This window comes from Populus alba, chromosome 2 (genome assembly GCF_005239225.2).
Source record: "Populus alba chromosome 2, ASM523922v2, whole genome shotgun sequence".
NCBI lineage: Eukaryota > Viridiplantae > Streptophyta > Magnoliopsida > Malpighiales > Salicaceae > Populus > Populus alba.
This window is the reverse complement of record NC_133285.1, coordinates 18976337-18994542: the sequence shown is the minus strand read 5'-3', so window position 1 is coordinate 18994542 and position 18206 is coordinate 18976337. Positions and strand designations below refer to the sequence as shown.

General features: G+C 32.1%; 1 protein-coding gene across 1 annotated transcript; it reads left to right on the top strand.

Annotated features, from left to right (window-relative positions):
* Positions 1-6432: 6432 nt before the first annotated feature.
* Positions 6433-8466, top strand: LOC118044179 (protein SLOW WALKER 1). Its single transcript, XM_035052377.2, has one exon. The coding sequence runs from the start codon at positions 6539-6541 to the stop codon at positions 8141-8143; it is 1605 nt and encodes a 534-aa protein (XP_034908268.1). The 5' UTR covers positions 6433-6538; the 3' UTR covers positions 8144-8466.
* The last annotated feature ends 9740 nt before the right edge of the window (positions 8467-18206 follow it).

The following is an 18206-nucleotide window of genomic DNA, read 5'->3' as shown; positions in this document are numbered from 1 at the left end:
ACGAAACTGAGTTTCTGCAACAAATTAACATTCGCTGCTGAAACTGTGTCGGCTGCAGCGAATGACCATTCACTGTCGAAACTGAGTTGTCTATAGCGAAATTATGAATCGCTGTCGATGCTATGTCGTCGGCATCAAATTAACATTCGTTGCCGAATCGTGTGTTCTGCAACGAAATTGTGATTCGCTGCTGAAGCTATGTCGTTCGTAACGAATTAGCATTCGCTGCCGAACGACGTGTTTTGCAGGGAATTTGTGGTTCGTTGACGAAACTGAGTTTCTGCAGCAAATTAACATTCGCTGCCGAAACTAGGTCGGCTGTAGCGAATTAACATTCGCTGCTGAAATTAAGCTGTCAGTAGCGAACTAGTTTTCGCTGCCAAATCAGCAAGCTGCAGCAAACTAGTTTTCGCTGACGAATTGGCCGCCTGCAGAAAACCACCTTCGCTGCTGAATTGGCAGCCTGCAGCGAACCAGTTTTCGCTGCTAATTTCTACAATATGCCTCCTAGGCTGAAATGACTTATATGCTAGTAACAATTTCATGGTATGATGATTTAAAATGTGGGAAACTTGAATGTGAACATATGAACTCTTGAAATAAGTGTGGTGATGAATGTGATTCAAAGATACCTATGAACTGATTTGTGATCATTGATGTTTTAAGTGGTGCGGTCGGGATTGAACCATCGTCAAAACCAGAACAACCTGCAGGTGGAGCAGGTAGGTGACTTTCACCTTCCTTTTTCATACGTTGAATAATAAAATGCTTTATCATGAATGTTACCATATTGTGTTAGAACATATATTAGATTGTCGAACGCTTAAACGTTGGCAAATGGTAGATTAACTTTGGTTAATGACATCTAAATGGATGACTGGGACAAATGATTGATTAGCTTCGGCTAATGGCATCCGAGTGGATGGCCGGGACAAATGGATGATTAGCTTCGGCTAATGGCATCTGAATGGATGGCCGGGACAAATGGATGATTAGCTTCGGCTAATGGCATCTGAATGGATAGCCAGGATGAAAGATTGATTAGCTTCGGCTAATGGAATCCGAGTGGATGACCGGGACGAACGATTGATTAGCTTTGACTAATGACATCCAAAATGGATGACCGGGGTGAGTGAACGGTTAACCTCAGCAAATGATGCCTTAAGAGGATAGCCAAGTTTAAGATTATAGTTGGTTGTAAGAATTGGTGTAACTATATATACTACATATTGTTTATACCAAATACATGAAGAAACTATAAATGTTAATGCTTCATTTAACTACTAGACCGTTTAATATCATTATTATTATTATAAGTAATTGCACTCTCTTAAATGTTTTGTGCTGCAGTAGGGACGTCACACCAACGAAATGTCTAGAAAATCTAATGCATGAGAACCTACTTTCTAAATCACAATGTATTTTGTATGAACCAATGTACTGAATGTATAATGGCTATTAGTATGACAGGAATGCAAACTCATGTCTATGTATGTATATTTTTAATATGAACTTCTAATCATGCAACCATAATATTACGTGTTTATGTAAGATTCACTTTTAAAATGAAATGTTGATTGTATGGATCGTATTTTGATGATGTAAGGGATCAGGTTCGTCAATTCCGGAACCATGTGTGTCAAGTGTGTGTGTGTGTGTGTGTCTATATATATATATATATATATATATATATATATATATATATATATATATATATATAAAAATTACTGTTGTTTTGGGCTTGAAAAACCGGGTTGCTACAATGCATGTTTAGAAGACATTGTTAGAGTCTGAGAAACAATAAAATATATCATCAAACACTCTCTTATGTGTATACACTTAAATAGATATCACTTCTTTCGTGTTTCAATCAAATATAGCTTTTCACGATAATATGCTCATCTTTTTACCTTTTACCTCTCTTACTTATCTTTTCAATCCTTTAAGTAATGTCTAACAATAAAAAATAAGAACTTCAAAATGGCAACCTCATATTTTTGGATTCAAAGGAGCAAGAAACAACAAAAAACTATATGGAAAATATAATACGAATATAAAAACAATAACAAAATGAATCAAATACAAATACAAATGAAAAAAGTAAAAAAATGAATGTAAAAGCAAGAAACTAATGTAATAAGATTATAATAAACTCAAACTAACACTAGAATAATGATTTCAATCAAAACTAATAGTCTTAAACTAAGAAAAAATCTTATTGACACAAACTAACTAATAGTTAATGATTTCACAACTTTAGACTTACCTAAACCTAAATGTGTCCAAATAAACCCAAAATCAATATTTGAAACTAAGATACCTAATACCTTAATAATATCAAATATAGGTGTATATATTTTCATTTTTAAATTCAAACTTTTGATGATTCAATTTACGATAAAAATTCTACTGCTAATAAGTTAAGATCTCTTTAATCTTTTCTTTTTCTTTTTTGTTTATACTTTATTGATTTATAATAATTGAAATTCAAATGAACTTTGTTTATACTAGTTATCCCAAATAATCAAATTTGACGAAACAATAAAAATTAACACATAAATTGTAATAAAGATAATAGCCTTACTACCAAGTGATACGAACTTGGTGGGTAAGAACCCTGAACCCACATGTAAGAAAGAACAAAACCAAGAAATATTAAATCAAATTTGGCTGACAAAAGCTTGACACAATGATTACTTGAACCGAGACATTAAAACTATTAAAATGAAACCCTTACCCAGTAATTATAAAAGAATCACAAACAAGAAGTATAATGAAGAACACCACAAAGACAATTGATCGTTGATAAGTCTAAAAAAAGTTCTTGAAGAACCAAAAGTAAAAGCAAACCTCATACATATAATAATAATTATGAATAAACCAACTTGAAAGGAAAAATCTAATTACAAGCTAAATAACCATATTTATACTAGGTAAAAATACCCTAAACAAGGCTGAAAAAAATATATTAAATGAGTATTATTAGAAAAAATAATCCTAAACAGCCTAGGAAAATAATGGAATTTCTATATACTAGCTTTTGGATCTTATCACAAGGTATTCTAGATGTCCAATCGCTATGGAATTTTAATTCAATATAAAATAAGGCTTTTGTACTCTTATAAAAAAATATTAGCTTGTTTCAATGGTCAGATCAAATGTTATATTTGTTAGCGTAAAACTATGTATTAGAAAAAATAAGCCCAAAATCATCAATAATGTCCTGGAATGATAAAAAAAAAAAAAACCCTTTAAAATAAGCTTATTGTTGCCCCTTGGTTTCCTTGTAGCACATGGACTCCTTGTTAACTTTATTTTCATATTAGATAAGAATTTTTGAGTTGTCAAACTTATCTAATATAAACTCTTTTGCTGTCATAAATTTTTTCACACACAATAAAGACTGTTAAACTTACATTGAATCAATAAAACACATGGAAAAACTTGATTAATCAAGGTTGTCACCTACTCTATTTGGATAGCCCACCATTGCAAAAATAATTAGGCCCATGTTGTAGATGAATCATGCCCCTCTTATATGTAAAATAAATTAATTAAGATTTAATCATGACTTTTAGCCTCCTTAAAATTCACAATTCTGATCACTATAAAATTCTAAAATTATATAAAAATTAGGCATCTAGAATCTTTTGATAAAATATCAGCTCAATCCAACAAAACGAATAAAAAATTATGCTTGTTAATGTAAAATTATACACTAAAAAAATAAGCTTAAAATCGACCTAATAAGCCCAAAATTGACTTAAGCCTGTCTAACTCTTGCATGGATTGCATTAATAAAATCCTGATAATTCTTTGTTGATGTCTGAAAACTTGACTTGGGCTAAATATTTTGAATAAACCTATTAAGTGTCTCTTTAAGCTTCTTGACCCATTGACCTTGTCATTAGTCTAATTGGCACCTCTAGTGAGTCCATTAATATTGTAGGTTGATTTGTATTAGGTGTGGCTATGTTTGTGTTTTTGGCTAAGGATTTTTTTTTTTTGTTGTTGTTCTTTTTCTTTGCTTTAACAAGCTAAGTGTATCTTTTGCAAGAGTGTGTTTTTTTAATGATTTTCTCATGCCCTCTCGTTTTTTCCTAGATGTCATTTATTTATATTGTATAGGATACTCTGTATGAAAAGAAAAACTAAACTGCAAAAATAATGTTACGCAATTTATATTGTTTCCTTCTTGATCATGAATTCCAAATTAATTAAATTTTCTTTTCTTAATGTGTAGGATCTCTTTCAATAATTTTTCAATTTTTCTTAGGGGATGTTCATGGATATAGTTGGGTTAGGTTTGAGCTTATAATTATATCTGACCCAACTTCTAATATTTAACAAATTATAAACTTGATCCATTTAATTTTTTTTGAACCTAAGCAGATTAAATATATAAAGTTGGGCTATATTTCTTATGGATATTATAAACATCCATGAGTTGGGCCTTATAACGTTGACTTTCAGGGGGTTGAACTTAATTATAAGTAAGATTTAGGCTCGCTCAATAAATTATACAAACCTTGTTATAAACTATAACAAATAATTTATACTTAATATATTATCTAATCAATTGACTAAAAATGAAAGATTCAATTGAAAAAAAAACATATAACAACAACTTAAGTTTGTTGTTATAGGGTATATGGGTTGGATCGGGTTGACTGGGTTTCCAAAATCTCAACGTGCTACCCAATTTTTTATATAAATTTCTTAGGTTTTTAGACCTAATATCATTTGTAATATCCACATTATCTAACTTTGACGAGTTTGGTCAAGTCAAATAATATAAATATTACAAATGAGCTAATTTTTTTTAACACCCTAATTTTTCTTGATCCACTTATTTATTTTTTTTTTTTTTTTTTTTTTTGCATATTCTTCCCTTTTTATTTTTGGTCTCTACTCTTCTTAGTCCCTGTTCTCTCTTTCTTGTTATTTCACTCCCTAGACTCTTTTTTTCTCTTCTTATTATTTATATTATCATCATAATAAAAAACTAAATACCAAAAACTAAATTAGATACATATAAAAATTGAGGGTGAAAAATTGATTATGACAACGTTATGCTCTATATTTTTTTACGAATTTGAATACATCTCATCATTTAAATTTTTGCCTATAATCAAGAACTAATAAAATAAAGGGAGGGGAATTTCCTTATTCAAAGAGGAGTGAGTAACAAATGAAAATCTAGAAAAAACAACTTATCAATCAGAAAAACAAAATAAGATGTGCATCAAGCAACTTATTTAGAAAAACCAATGGAAATAAAGAAATAAAAGTGCGGCAAAAATATAGAGAAAGAAAAGGAATCGCTTCTTAGGACGGCCGTCATATTTTAGTATAATAAAAGATGCATGTGGAATTAAGGCCGTGTTTGATTGCAGGAAAGTGAATTCCTGGAATTCACTTTCCTGCTTTTCCAATGTTTGGCGACAACAAGGAAAAATAGTAAAAAAAAAATGAATTCAGTCAATGAAAAAATTACAACGTTGTGAAAGGAAAGTGTTTTCCTTTCTGAAATAAAGGAAAACACTTTCCGTTTGTTTCCTTTCATAAAAACAGTGGCCAGAGGTGGGCCATTTCATGCTTTTTTTAACTGTTCATGTTAATTGCACTGTTCAATAAACAATGCAATTAACATGAACAGTGTATTGCGTACACTGTTCACTAAAAAATAGTGAACAGTGCAATTCTCTTGCACTGTTCACGCCTGCGGGAACTTTTTTTTTTTTAAGTGTGCTATTTTTTTAACATTTAAAAAAAAAAAAAACTAGTTTAGAGTTAATTTTATACCTTAATATTTTATCCAATGTTATTACATGCTAAAAATATTATTAAAACTATAGTTTTTATCGGATGTGTTTTGTACGTAATGGAATTATAAATAGTTTTAATGGAATAGTAAAAAATATTTCACAAGCTTATTTCTCTATAATATGATATGATATATATAGTTATATTTTATAAAATAAGCTATGTATGAATATAGGATATAATAAAAAATAATTAATCATTATACATTTTAGATTTTATTTTTTTAATTGTAAGTGATTAAATATTTTATATATATTAGATAAATTTTTTTAAAAAATTAATTCATTAATAAATTATTTTCTAGTTCATTTTTCATAATACAACCAAATACTGGAAAGTGTTTTCCGGTTCATTTTCCATAACACTACCAAACATCGAAAAATACTTTCTCAGAATTCATTTTTCAGGAATTCATTTTTTCTGAAATTCACTTTCCAAAATAAATTTATTTTCCTGCAAACAAACGAGCTTAAGAGAAACCTGTTCTAATAAAGTGAGTTAGACTATGCTATAATTTTATTCAAAATACAGGGAATAAAGCTTGAGCATGGGCCATGGTACAGAATTGTGGGCTTTTGGGAAATGGCATTTTAGCTTAGGTATTGGAGAATCAAAGGGTTACTTACCAGCCAGCCTGCTAGCTGCGAGCAATTGTACATCTCTATGTGCAAACCACTGATAAAACCCTAAAAGAAAAGCAAAGCCATCTGCAATGGCGGACCTTCTTGGAGAACAACCCCGAGAAATCACCATCTCTAAAACCTTCCCTACAAAACCAAAGCTAAAACCCAAAGCTAAAACCCCATCGAAAAGCCCTGAATCCAAATACTGGTCCTCCTTCAAATCCCACCAAATTTCAAACCTCATCTCCTCCATCCCTTCCATTGATTTCTCACCTATATCCCCACACCAATTTGCTGCCACGAATTCCGCCTCCCTCACTCTCTTCTCCTCCCAAACACTCTCTCCCACCTCCACCATCTCCTTCTCCGATGTTGTCACCTCCTGCTCCTTCCGCTGCGACGGCTCCCTGATAGCTGCCTCCGATCTCTCCGGCCTTATTCGGGTATTCGATGTAAAGACACGAACCCCTCTTCGTCGCCTGAAGTCCCACGCGCGCCCTGTTCGTTTTGTTAAGTACCCGTTACTCGATAAGCTACATTTGGTGTCTGGTGGTGATGATTCTGTTGTTAAATACTGGGATGTTGCAGGAGAGAGTGTGGTTTCGGACTTGTATGGTCACAGGGACTATGCGAGGTGTGGTGATTGCTCTCCGATTAATGGAGAGATATTTGTTACTGGGTCTTATGATCACACGGTAAAGCTGTGGGATGTGAGGGTTGATAGTAAGGAATCAGTTATCGAAGTGAATCATGGAAAGCCAGTTGAGGATGTGATTTTTTTGCCCTCAGGCGGAATGGTTGCGACTGCAGGAGGGAATAGTTTGAAGATATGGGATTTGATTGGAGGAGGGAAGATGGTTTATTCGATGGAGAGTCATAACAAGACTGTTACTTCTATTTGTGTAGGGAAAGTAGGGAAAGAGAGTGGAGAGGAGGCTTTGCAGTATAGGATTTTGAGTGTGGCTTTAGATGGGTATATGAAGGTTTTTGATTATGCAAAAATGAAGGTTACTCATTCCATGAGGTTTCCTGCCCCGCTTATGTCCATTGGGTTTTCTCCGGATTGTATGACTAGGGTCATTGGGTCTTCCAATGGGATTATATTTGCCGGGAGGAGAAAAGGAAAGGAGGATGTGGGAGAGAGTAAATCAGGGAATTTTTGGGCGCTAGGCAGTGCAGAGGAACCACAGAGGCGGGCTTTGAGGCCAACATATTTTAGGTATTTTCATAGGAGTCAAGGGGAGAAGCCAAATGAGGGGGATCATTTGATAATGAGGCCAAAGAAGGTGAAATTGTCGGAGCATGATAAGTTGTTGAAGAAGTTTAGGCATAAAGAAGCGCTGGTTTCAGTTTTGAGTGGGAAGAATCCAGAGAATGTGGTGGCTGTGATGGAGGAAATGGTGGCAAGGAGGAAGTTATTGAAATGTGTTGTGAATTTGGATGAGGAGGAGCTTGGGTTGTTGTTGGGTTTCTTGCATAAGCACTCAACTATGCCAAGACATTCAGGTTTATTGATGGGGTTGACTAAAAAGGTACTTGAAATGCGGGCTGATGATATTAGAGCTTCTGATGCTTTGAAAAGTCATATTAGAAACCTTAAAAGGTCAGTTGAAGAGGAGATCAGAATTCAACATTCACTACAAGAGATACAGGGTATAATTTCTCCTTTATTGAGAATTGCCGGGAGAAGATAGAACTAAAATGGGGTTATATTTAGTGTTGTGATATTGCTTACACCTTGGCTTAGGTTGTCATTAGTGAAGTTTTGCAATTTTGCGCCATTTATGTTCTTATTCGAATAATTCTTCTCAAATTTTCAGATTAGTACCCTTGTTTTAATGGCGATGGTGTTCTTGCTCTGATTGTAACTGTAGTTACACGAGATGGTGTTTATCCATTTTGTATTGAATGTCTTTCCCGCCACATATCTGCAGGAGAGGTGACGAAAAAACCGTGTTTCATTCTAAATTTAATATTGAAGGTTCTTTCAGTCATGGAACTACCTCATTCTGTATCATCGTGCTCGCAACTTTTTTGTTTGGTTATGAACCTCTGTTGTTTTGCATGGCTTGGTTTGCAGTTCATGACTGCAATATTTTTTCAGTGTACTTTTATAACATATATATATATATATATATATATATAATATATATATATGTATGTATATGTTTTTGGCAAGAACGTGATTTCATGGCATCCCTTGCAACCCTAATGAATTCGGCAGAGAAGAAATGCCTCACATTCTGATGTTTGTGTTTGTTGTGGTGCCTACATAAGAACCAACAGGTGTATGCTCCTCAATGCGGGTACTATTTTGCTTCTGTACAGGTTGCTTCGTTGCTTGTCCTCAGCTTTAGTTTGGGAACTGCTTTGCTTATTCTTTATTGGCACCTGATGACCGATTGTGTCTGATACTAAAGTTGCTGGTCTTTTGCTGACCATGTTTCGGTTTAATGGTTTATGCTTTGTCTTAACAGCTTCGCTGTCAAGAAAAGCATCGCATTGCAGGCTCATGATCTTTTCAGCTTTAATTTTCAAGTTTTAGGGATGCTAATGGTTAAGAGGGGGATAGAAGCCAAAAGTAAAATGAGGATGAAATTGACCATCTTTGATACACAAGAATGTTACTGGCCTTTTTGCTGTTATTGATACTGCCGCTGGCCTTCCTGGTGGATGCGTGGAGAAGAATAAACAGATTACAAATTGTGTTTTTCATCCATGGAGCATGCACAGCACGGAGCTTGAAAAGGTAAGAATTAAGCTGCACCTAGCCGAGCATAATGCATTTCGCACCTGATATTCTAGAAAGCAGAAACTCCTCTGTTTCTCCTTCTCTGGCCTCTGTTTTCGTTTCTTGAAATTTTCATCACCTGAGCTTGAAAGATGTCCTAAGCAAATGTATCAGAGGAGCCTCTTCCTCTTCCTCCTCATCTCGCTTCTCTTCATCTTGAGCGTCCTATACATCTGATCCGCTAATCGAACCCTCTTCTTCACTTAAACCATTCTCATCGTGCATCTCTTTCCCTCTATATTATGGCACTTTCTTGGACTACCCAGAGTCTCGGAGCAGTCCTCTCTTTCTCGTATGCAGACCTAAGCAAATGTTCTAGACTTTTTTATTTTTTTGGATTCTAAGTAAACTTTATTCTTCGGAAATTGTATTTGATAAGTTTAGATGAGCGAGTAACGACTATCTCAAGCTCTTATAAAAAATACATGTATTGACTCGAGATTTATTGTGTAAATCTCAAGTTCTTTACCACCACATCATTGTCCTATTGTTCTTGGACATTCTGAAAACAAAATCAAACTCCACGCAGACCTAAACCTCCGAGCTTCGAAAACCAGCCCCGGTAATCTTCACTCCTGGGACATTCAATCAATGAAAGTGGACGGCTTTAATGAACGACGCAAACTCCAATGCTAATGCAATCGATTTCAACCATCAGCGAATGAAAGAAGAACGGAAACCAAGCTATTGTCGTAAGAACAGAGAAAAACGCACGAGGAAAGTTAGATTTATCAACCCAGGAAAAAATTCAACCCAGGAATTCAATGGAAAAAGGAACGAAGGGCAATTGCATGTGATAGAACAACCACGAACGTGAAGGCTTGAATTTTTGAGTTCAAAACAATAACTTCGTGCAGGTAATCTGAAGGGCAGGGCTGTCTCCAAATTATCCGTCACCGACTCAAAAGTTTCTATATGTACCACCGCCATTGTCATCGTCAATATGAATGCGCTATGGCACCAGCAGACATATAGCTCTACTATTTCCAAAATCGCTGTGTAGACCTGTATGATTGGTTATTGGACAAAGAAATTGTTTCTCCTTTATATGGTTCCTTTTGTGCCAATTGCGCACAATCAACACCAAATCTGCCTCGATAATTTAAATCCTCTTATCGTTGAAAACTTTAATTAAATATATGGTTAATGTGCACATTGCAGCATAAATTAAAAATAACATTTACTTATAAATTAAAAGAATTAATTAAGTGTAAGGATTTAATTAAATTTTTAATGGGTCAAATTAATTTTATTAGAGATTTAATTGGTGAAAATTAAATTTGAAAGGACTAGATTGAGAAGATTAGAATTTTAGAGGACTAGATTTAATTTTTTCAAAACTCAATTGGATGAAATCAAGGATGAAATTAAAGAAAATTAAAAGTTAAATAGTCAATTAGTGATTAATTTGCATAAATAAAAAATCAAGGATCAAAATGAAAAGGACGCTAAACTTCGGGGTTGGTGTTTGAGTTTAGAAGAGATGAAATTGCACGAAACTGAAAGTTATAAGGTAATTACGAGTGTAATTAAAAGAAGTCAATAAATTAGGGACTAATTTGACTTTTGGTCATAGCCTAATTTTAGAATCCTAATTGACCAAGGGTTATCAAAATAGCGCCATTTCATTTGAATGAAACAATGCCTTTTAGCCAAAACAAAATCATTTTGATAAGTTCAAAAATTAAAAATAAAATAAAAAAGGGGTCAGACGACTTATTACCTGGCTACTGCAGATCTTTTGCCTCCCTAAAAGATCCAAGAAGACTTATTTTGTTGCTATCTTTCAAGTTTAAAATCACCCTCATCTCTTCCTCGATCAAGACAATAACTTCACCCCCACATCCTGCATGTTGTACTCTTACCTAGAAAAAAAAAAAATAAAAGCTCCTTTGCGACCTTGAAGTTGCTGCTACAAAAAGCCAAAACACACGCTTTAACCAGCTAGGCTTGTTAGTGTACTCACTTTTATCGACTCTGAAACACAGCAAAGCCTTACCCCCGACCTTAAGGGATCATTTGGATTGATTCTTCTACATCAAAGGGAGATAATAGTCCAACTGATATCCCAAAAGGGATCCCAATAGCCCTTTAAAAACTCAAGCAAAAGGCCATAAAGAAAAAGGAAGAAAAGGAAGGGCAAGAGAAAAAAAAGGTAAAACATGGATTACTCTTTGAACCACTCATCCTCACCATTCTTACCAAGCTCTCTACACATTCTTAGACACACAACTATATAGCCACACGCCATCATAACTCAAGGAAAGATACCAAGGAGGCAACATCTTTAGATAAGGTAAGTTTTCAACTTTGATGAGGGAGTGTTTCTTAATGAGCACACCCCTCCTTTTCCATTCTATTTTCATTGTTATCTTCTACATTGAGTGTCCATTATGTTTTCTTTTAAAGCTTTTTGTCATGTTAAATGTAATAGGTGGTATTTTTTTTTATGTTTAACCATGCCATGTTTTAGTATGTATAAGTGTTGTCCAAAGTTTAGTTCAATGTTTAAAATTGCTTTTAGGTGATAAATATTAGGTTGAGATACATTTTTAACACATGTTTTGATGTTCAAGATAGTTATTGGAGTCATTATGATAACATGTTTGGAAGCTTGGTTGTTTCTTGTTTCTATTGTTCTTAAAATATTGTTAGTGTTTTGATAGGGTTGCCTAAGCCAAATACATGTAGTTTATGGTTAAAAATATGAAAGATGATCATTCTAATTATGCTTTTGCATAGAAATAGATGTTTTGGTAGCCTAAGTTGTGTATATTGTTTTCCTCTTAATATATTTTTTTTGTTTTGTTGGATAGTTTAAGGCAATTATAGGAACATGTTTGGGACTTGGTTGCTAGGATTAGGTTGTTTCTCCTAAGTTTTAGTGTTCTTTATGGGTTGAGGTCATTTCTAGGTTTTTTTAAGGGTTTTGCATTTTTTCAGGGCAATGTTCTTAGGTAAAACATTGTCTTGGCTACATGATTTGGACCAGTTTTGTTCATTTTTTTGCACTAGCCACTTCGGATGACCTTTTTAGCCAACAATTTAGGTTTTTTTTACATCAATAACATGCATTTTAAGGTTTTAATTATATAGTTTTAGTTTTCAAACTGAAACCTTCTTTGACCAAGTCATAACGATTCAATGATAATTAAAATGAAAAGGTACTAATTTTATTTATCCTTGCATGATTTCAAACCTTTATGTACCTCTGGATTTATCATATATGATCTAGTTTAGAACCCATCTTTCTGGATTCTTCAATGATGTTCTTTATTGTTCTTCGTTAGATTTAAGGAAAAATGTTTGTTTGTATTGTTTTTGTTATCGGTTATGTGTATGGGCTTGGGCTTCAGGCCAACAAGCTTAACCTATATAGTTGGGTTGAGCCCCTTTTGATTTATGTTTCTAGGCTTGGGCTTCAACCTAGGAAGCCCATCCCATATGCCTAGGTTGAACCCATTCCAATCATAAAGATATAATTGGCTAGTCAAGTTTTTACCAAAGGAAAAAACTTTTTTGTGTTCTTAAGGCGGGTTTGATAAACACAACCTTAAAATAATTTGTGTGCCTCTGATTTTTAGTTAAGGGAATGTTTTGACAAACATATAAATATTAAGTATAAGATGAATTAAGAAAAATATTTATATGAAGGTATTTGAGTAATCAAGAGAGAATTTATCACCCTATATGAATTAAGAAAAATATTTTATTTGTTCTCAAATAGTATTGATTGCAAGTCTTTGAACAAGGTGAAATGAGATTTGAAAATAGTTTCAAATCTTATTCAAAAATTCAATGACTATGGTGTTGAGAATAAATATGATTTGACAGAGTAGACACACTTCATGCTATATTGTCTAAATTAGAATCATAATATTGTTGATGAATGAATAATAATTACATTAAAAAACTAGACAGTGAAAGATTAAGTCAAACCATTTATGACTTTCATAATATTTAAGAGATCATGACAGTTTGTTAGACATTAAACTTGATCTTCAAATATAAATCAATCAATTGTTGAATTGATAATAAATTAATCTATTTAATTTATTTAATTCTATTTTATTTATGATTGTGATTTATATTTTGACCAACTTATTAGAGAACCTACTGGTCACACACATAAGAACCATTGGTCAAAAATTAAAATGAAATAATTAATTAAGTGTGACTTGATTATAAATAAATTTAGAAATTGAGGACTAGAATGTAATTTATACAAAGAATTACAATTCTAGACTTAGAAAAATTAAGTAGAGATTTAATTGAATAAATTTCTAAAATTATCCTGAAATAATATATATGATATTATTTAAGGTGAAAATTGATATTTTGCTATTTATAGGGTTTTCAAGTTTTCCTATAAAAAAATGCCATGTCTTTTATTTTCAGAGTACATAGTACAATACTGAATACCTCAAAACATAAAAGAAAAGTGCTAACATTTAAAGACATAACAATCTCTCTCTCCTAAAAGGGTTTAAGATATTTCTCACAAGTGGTTCATATGAGTTACTGTTAGAGGTCGAATACTTGGATGATTTGTGGTTTGCGATTAACCAACCTTGAAGCAAGTATTAAAAGCCAAAAAGAAAATCTTATCTTCAAATAATTTTTGTATAAACCTTAAAAAACTCTAAATATATTTAACGAGATCTTGAGATTCTTGAAAAAAAAAAATTAAATTTATTGTTTTTGTTGTGTTTATGTTTTTCATGAAATCTATCAGAAATAATATTTATTTCTCTTCTTAATGTACTTTTTGTTTGTGTCATCATTTTATGTCTCATCTTTTTGATAAACATTAGAGATAATTATAGGAGAACAAAAAACAAAGTGATTATACAACATAAAAATATATATAGACTATGTTTTTATGCATAAATGTTACTTTAAGGTAAGCAACCTAGTCCCCTAGATCAAGATTGAGAAGAATTGCCTTTTAAAGATGTTTTCTTCTGGATTAATAACAAGTAGTTAACATATGAAACACTAGGAAAGCTAAGAATATGCAAGAACCGAGTCACCCAAAATATTTAGTTGTTGTTCACAAAGTTCCAAACATCTTTGTAGAACATGTACATCTAAGCAATATTGTAAGGCTTTAAGCTTTGTTGAAGAAAATTTTGTCTTTTTGAACAAACACCATGCTTCTGCAAGTATATTACAAACCTTTATATAACATAATTTTTAACAAACTAAAGGTAAGGCATTAAAAAAAATCCAACATATATTTTCAATTGGCCATAAAAAGCATTTAGTTACAGTCATATGTTAGTGAAAATAATGAACTTACTCCGCAAGCTAACTAATTTCCATATTTAGCCTCTTCATTTCCTTTAAAAGGGGTCCCAAGAAAGTGTTCAAGTTATTCAAACAAGGATTTGTATTTTTATGGTAGGGAATTTAACGATTCTTCAAAGATAATTTCAATATTTACAATAGACTGTAGTGTTCACAACACGTGCAAATACATATTGAGAAGAAAAGAACTTATAATTTGGTTAAGCAAGAGAAATTATTAAATACATGGAAGAAGAATATGAGAAACACAAATCATAAATGGTTGAGACATATGGTATATGTCATAAATCATGCTTGTGTATACACAGAGACAATGAAGATAACCCAACTCATTACTTTGTAGTTGAGAGATTGAGCAAATCCAAGCCCAAGTTATTGAATTTTATTTAGTTTTATGATTACACTTTAATTTATGTTTTTTTATTGGAATTTTATAATTTAGTGGGTTTTAATCCTAAATTTGATTATGATTATGATTTTACTATTTATTTGTAATTTTTGACAATATGATAAGATTATGATGAATTGATAAAAAAGTTACAGACTCTCAACTTTTCAACCCCTATTATTCCTTTTTTCTTCAACTCTTTTCTTTCTTTTCCTTAACTCGTTTCTTCTAAGTCTAATCTTTTCTTCTTTTGTTATTTATCTTAAATCTTTATTTGTCCCATGTCACCTTTGGTACTATAGCAAGGCTTTTAATTGTTCTTATAATTAAATGATCCATTAGCCAGTTCCTAAAACAAATCTAGAATATGTGAGGTCCTCATCAATAATGATCTAAAAATAAAAATGTAAATTTATTTTAGCCTTTTTTTTTTTATTTATAATCAAAATCTAAAAAATAATAATTTTCACCCTAGTCAAACATGTCTCCATACTATTCATCTCCCCCCACCAGCCACCAGCCACCAAACTCACTGTCTAATAGTGCAAAATATATACATAAACTAATCTCCCACCAATGAACAACCACTATGCTAAAGACAACCCTACATCAGTAGATGCACTAGCAACAACCCCTAGCTTAACCCCTTCAATCGTTGTAACCACCACTTATAACCATAAAAAATCAAGCAAAATGTTGCAACGTAACATTGTAACTTACTAGAGAAGTGTAGAAAGATAAGGCATGGATGCTTGTAGGAAGAGAAGTTCCATAAGTAATATGATAATCATGTGTAAATAAAAAATAAAATATGTGATGAATAAGTAGTTAGTTGGAAGTTAGGAGTTAGTTGAATTCCTTGTATATAACATTGTAACAAGAAGCGTGACAAACAAGTAATGGAGTAACAATTTATATATTAAAGCTTCTTTCTTTCTTTCTTTCTTCTTCTTCTTCCTTTCTAACATTCACCTGTTAAGGCCAAGGTCTAACAATTGGTATAAGAGTTGATCCTCGACCATTAATATGATGAATATGGAAGAATATTATAAAAGACTTGATGAAAAAATACAAGGGATTCATAAAAAAAAAATTCAAGAACCAATGATAGAAAATAAATAAGGTGGATAAAATAAGACAAAAGATCTAATCAAATCACTTTGAAGATCAAAGCCTTGGCTAACCATATCCATTCGTTCTTAGCTAATCAAATCGCAGGAAAGACATTTTGGGATAATTCCACAAGAATCTTGTCAAATCCAATGAAATTTGAGCTCATGTCACTTAGGAAAGAGTACTACATGGATTTAGAAGCCATGGCCATGGAGAAAATATAGGAAACTATGATCACTACAAGGCTAGAAACAATCCAACATTGCCAATAATGGATCTGCCAACCTTCTGAGAGATAATCCCAGAGGATGGCTAAGGAAGTGTTAACAATTCTTCAAACTAAACTTTGTGCCTATTGATAAATGGGTTGAAGTGTCTTCTTTATACTTGGATGAAAATGAAGAGATTCGGTTTGAGGGATTCATGTATGGAGGTGAATATCTAACCATTTAGGATGAATTCTATAAGGCTATTTGTAAAAGATTTGGTAGTAAAGATGATATAATTGAGGAATTCAACAAATTAATACGAGATAAAAGAGTGAAAGATCATGTGGAGAAGTTTGAGGAATAAAAATCTTTGATGAATGCATTAAATCATTATTTACTAGAATCTTAGTATATTTCTAGCATCATTAGTGGATTAAGGGAAGATACCAAGTCGATGCTTAAGATCTTGAAACAAACTTTATTTGATACAATCTTTTGAGCAAGCAAAATAGTAGGATAAGTCTAATAATGTTATGGCTAGGAAAAATAAAATTGTTCAAATATCAAACCTTCCGTTCAATATAGGAAGAACAACATATAACTTTTTATCCAAGTCTTCTAACCAATTAAAGATTAAGGCACCTTGAAAGATGAAATATTCTTATGATAATTTGCATAAACAAAGGAGAAAACTAGGCTTATGTTCTAAATGTGGTGATATGTACATGCCTGGTCATCAATGTAGTTCTAAAAGATTACATATGATAAAGGGGGAAAAGGATGAAATGGAAGAACTTTTAGAGGTTGAGGAAAATAGAATTGGAAAAACAATAAGCAATTGTACTGTTAATGAATATTTATTATCATTAACACTATAACTATGTTTACGGTACAATTATGATAAAGGAGACTTGTCAGGTTTCATAGATGAGTATGTGAGTAAATGAATTAACGTTGCCATTCTTAAAACCATAATGTTAGCAATTATAGTAACAAATGATAATATGATGTTGTGTGATGCTCAAAGCTCTGAACTAATATGGTTCATGCAAGATTACGAATTCAGTGCTGGCTTGAGGATACTAAAGCTAAGAAGGTGTAATAATGTATGTTGAGAGTTGAATGACTGAGATTATACTCACCTATCCTATTTGATTTCATCAAGATAAAATTATCATTTAGGAGGAAGTAGAATGATTGAATTCAGAGGAATTCTCAAAGAAACTAAGACCATGTTTGTTTCTCGAAAAGTAGTTTTCGGGAAACCATTTTCCAAACTTTCATTTGTTTGTTTGCCATTAGGAAAGTTGGTCAACGGAAAACACTTTTCAGTCAACGGAATATATTTTCCGGTCAATGAAAAACACTTTTTAGTCAAAGAAAAATTTGGCTTGGTTTTCAGAAAAGTGTTTTCCCTAGCTGTGTTTGTTTTCTGGAAAGTGGTTTCCAGGAAATCACTTTCCAAACTTTCTTGTGTTTGTTTGCCATTAGGAAAGTTGATCAACAGAAAACACTTTTCAGTAAAAGAAAAATTTGGCTTGGTTTTCAAGAAAGTGTTTTCCTGTAAAATTTGGGCGGAAAACACTTTCCGGAAGTTGTGAAAAATTTAGAAATGTCATTATTTGTTAATTATATCAAATTTGATCATCAATCTTTTAATTGCTATATATATTTTGTTTTGAATATTTATTTTTCAATTTCATCTCTTAAAATTTTATTTTTATATTAACTTTGATCCTTATTTTTATAATTGCTATTTGCTTTTTTTTTTATCATTGTTTTTATTGAAAATTTTTATCTATCAAATTTGGTACTCATTCTTTTGATTGTTACTTATTTTATTTGAAATAATTTATGAAAAGTTGATTATTATTATTATAATTTCTTCATCTTTCATTTTTTTTTTAATTTTTTAGATTTGATCTCTATTATTTTGATTATTATTT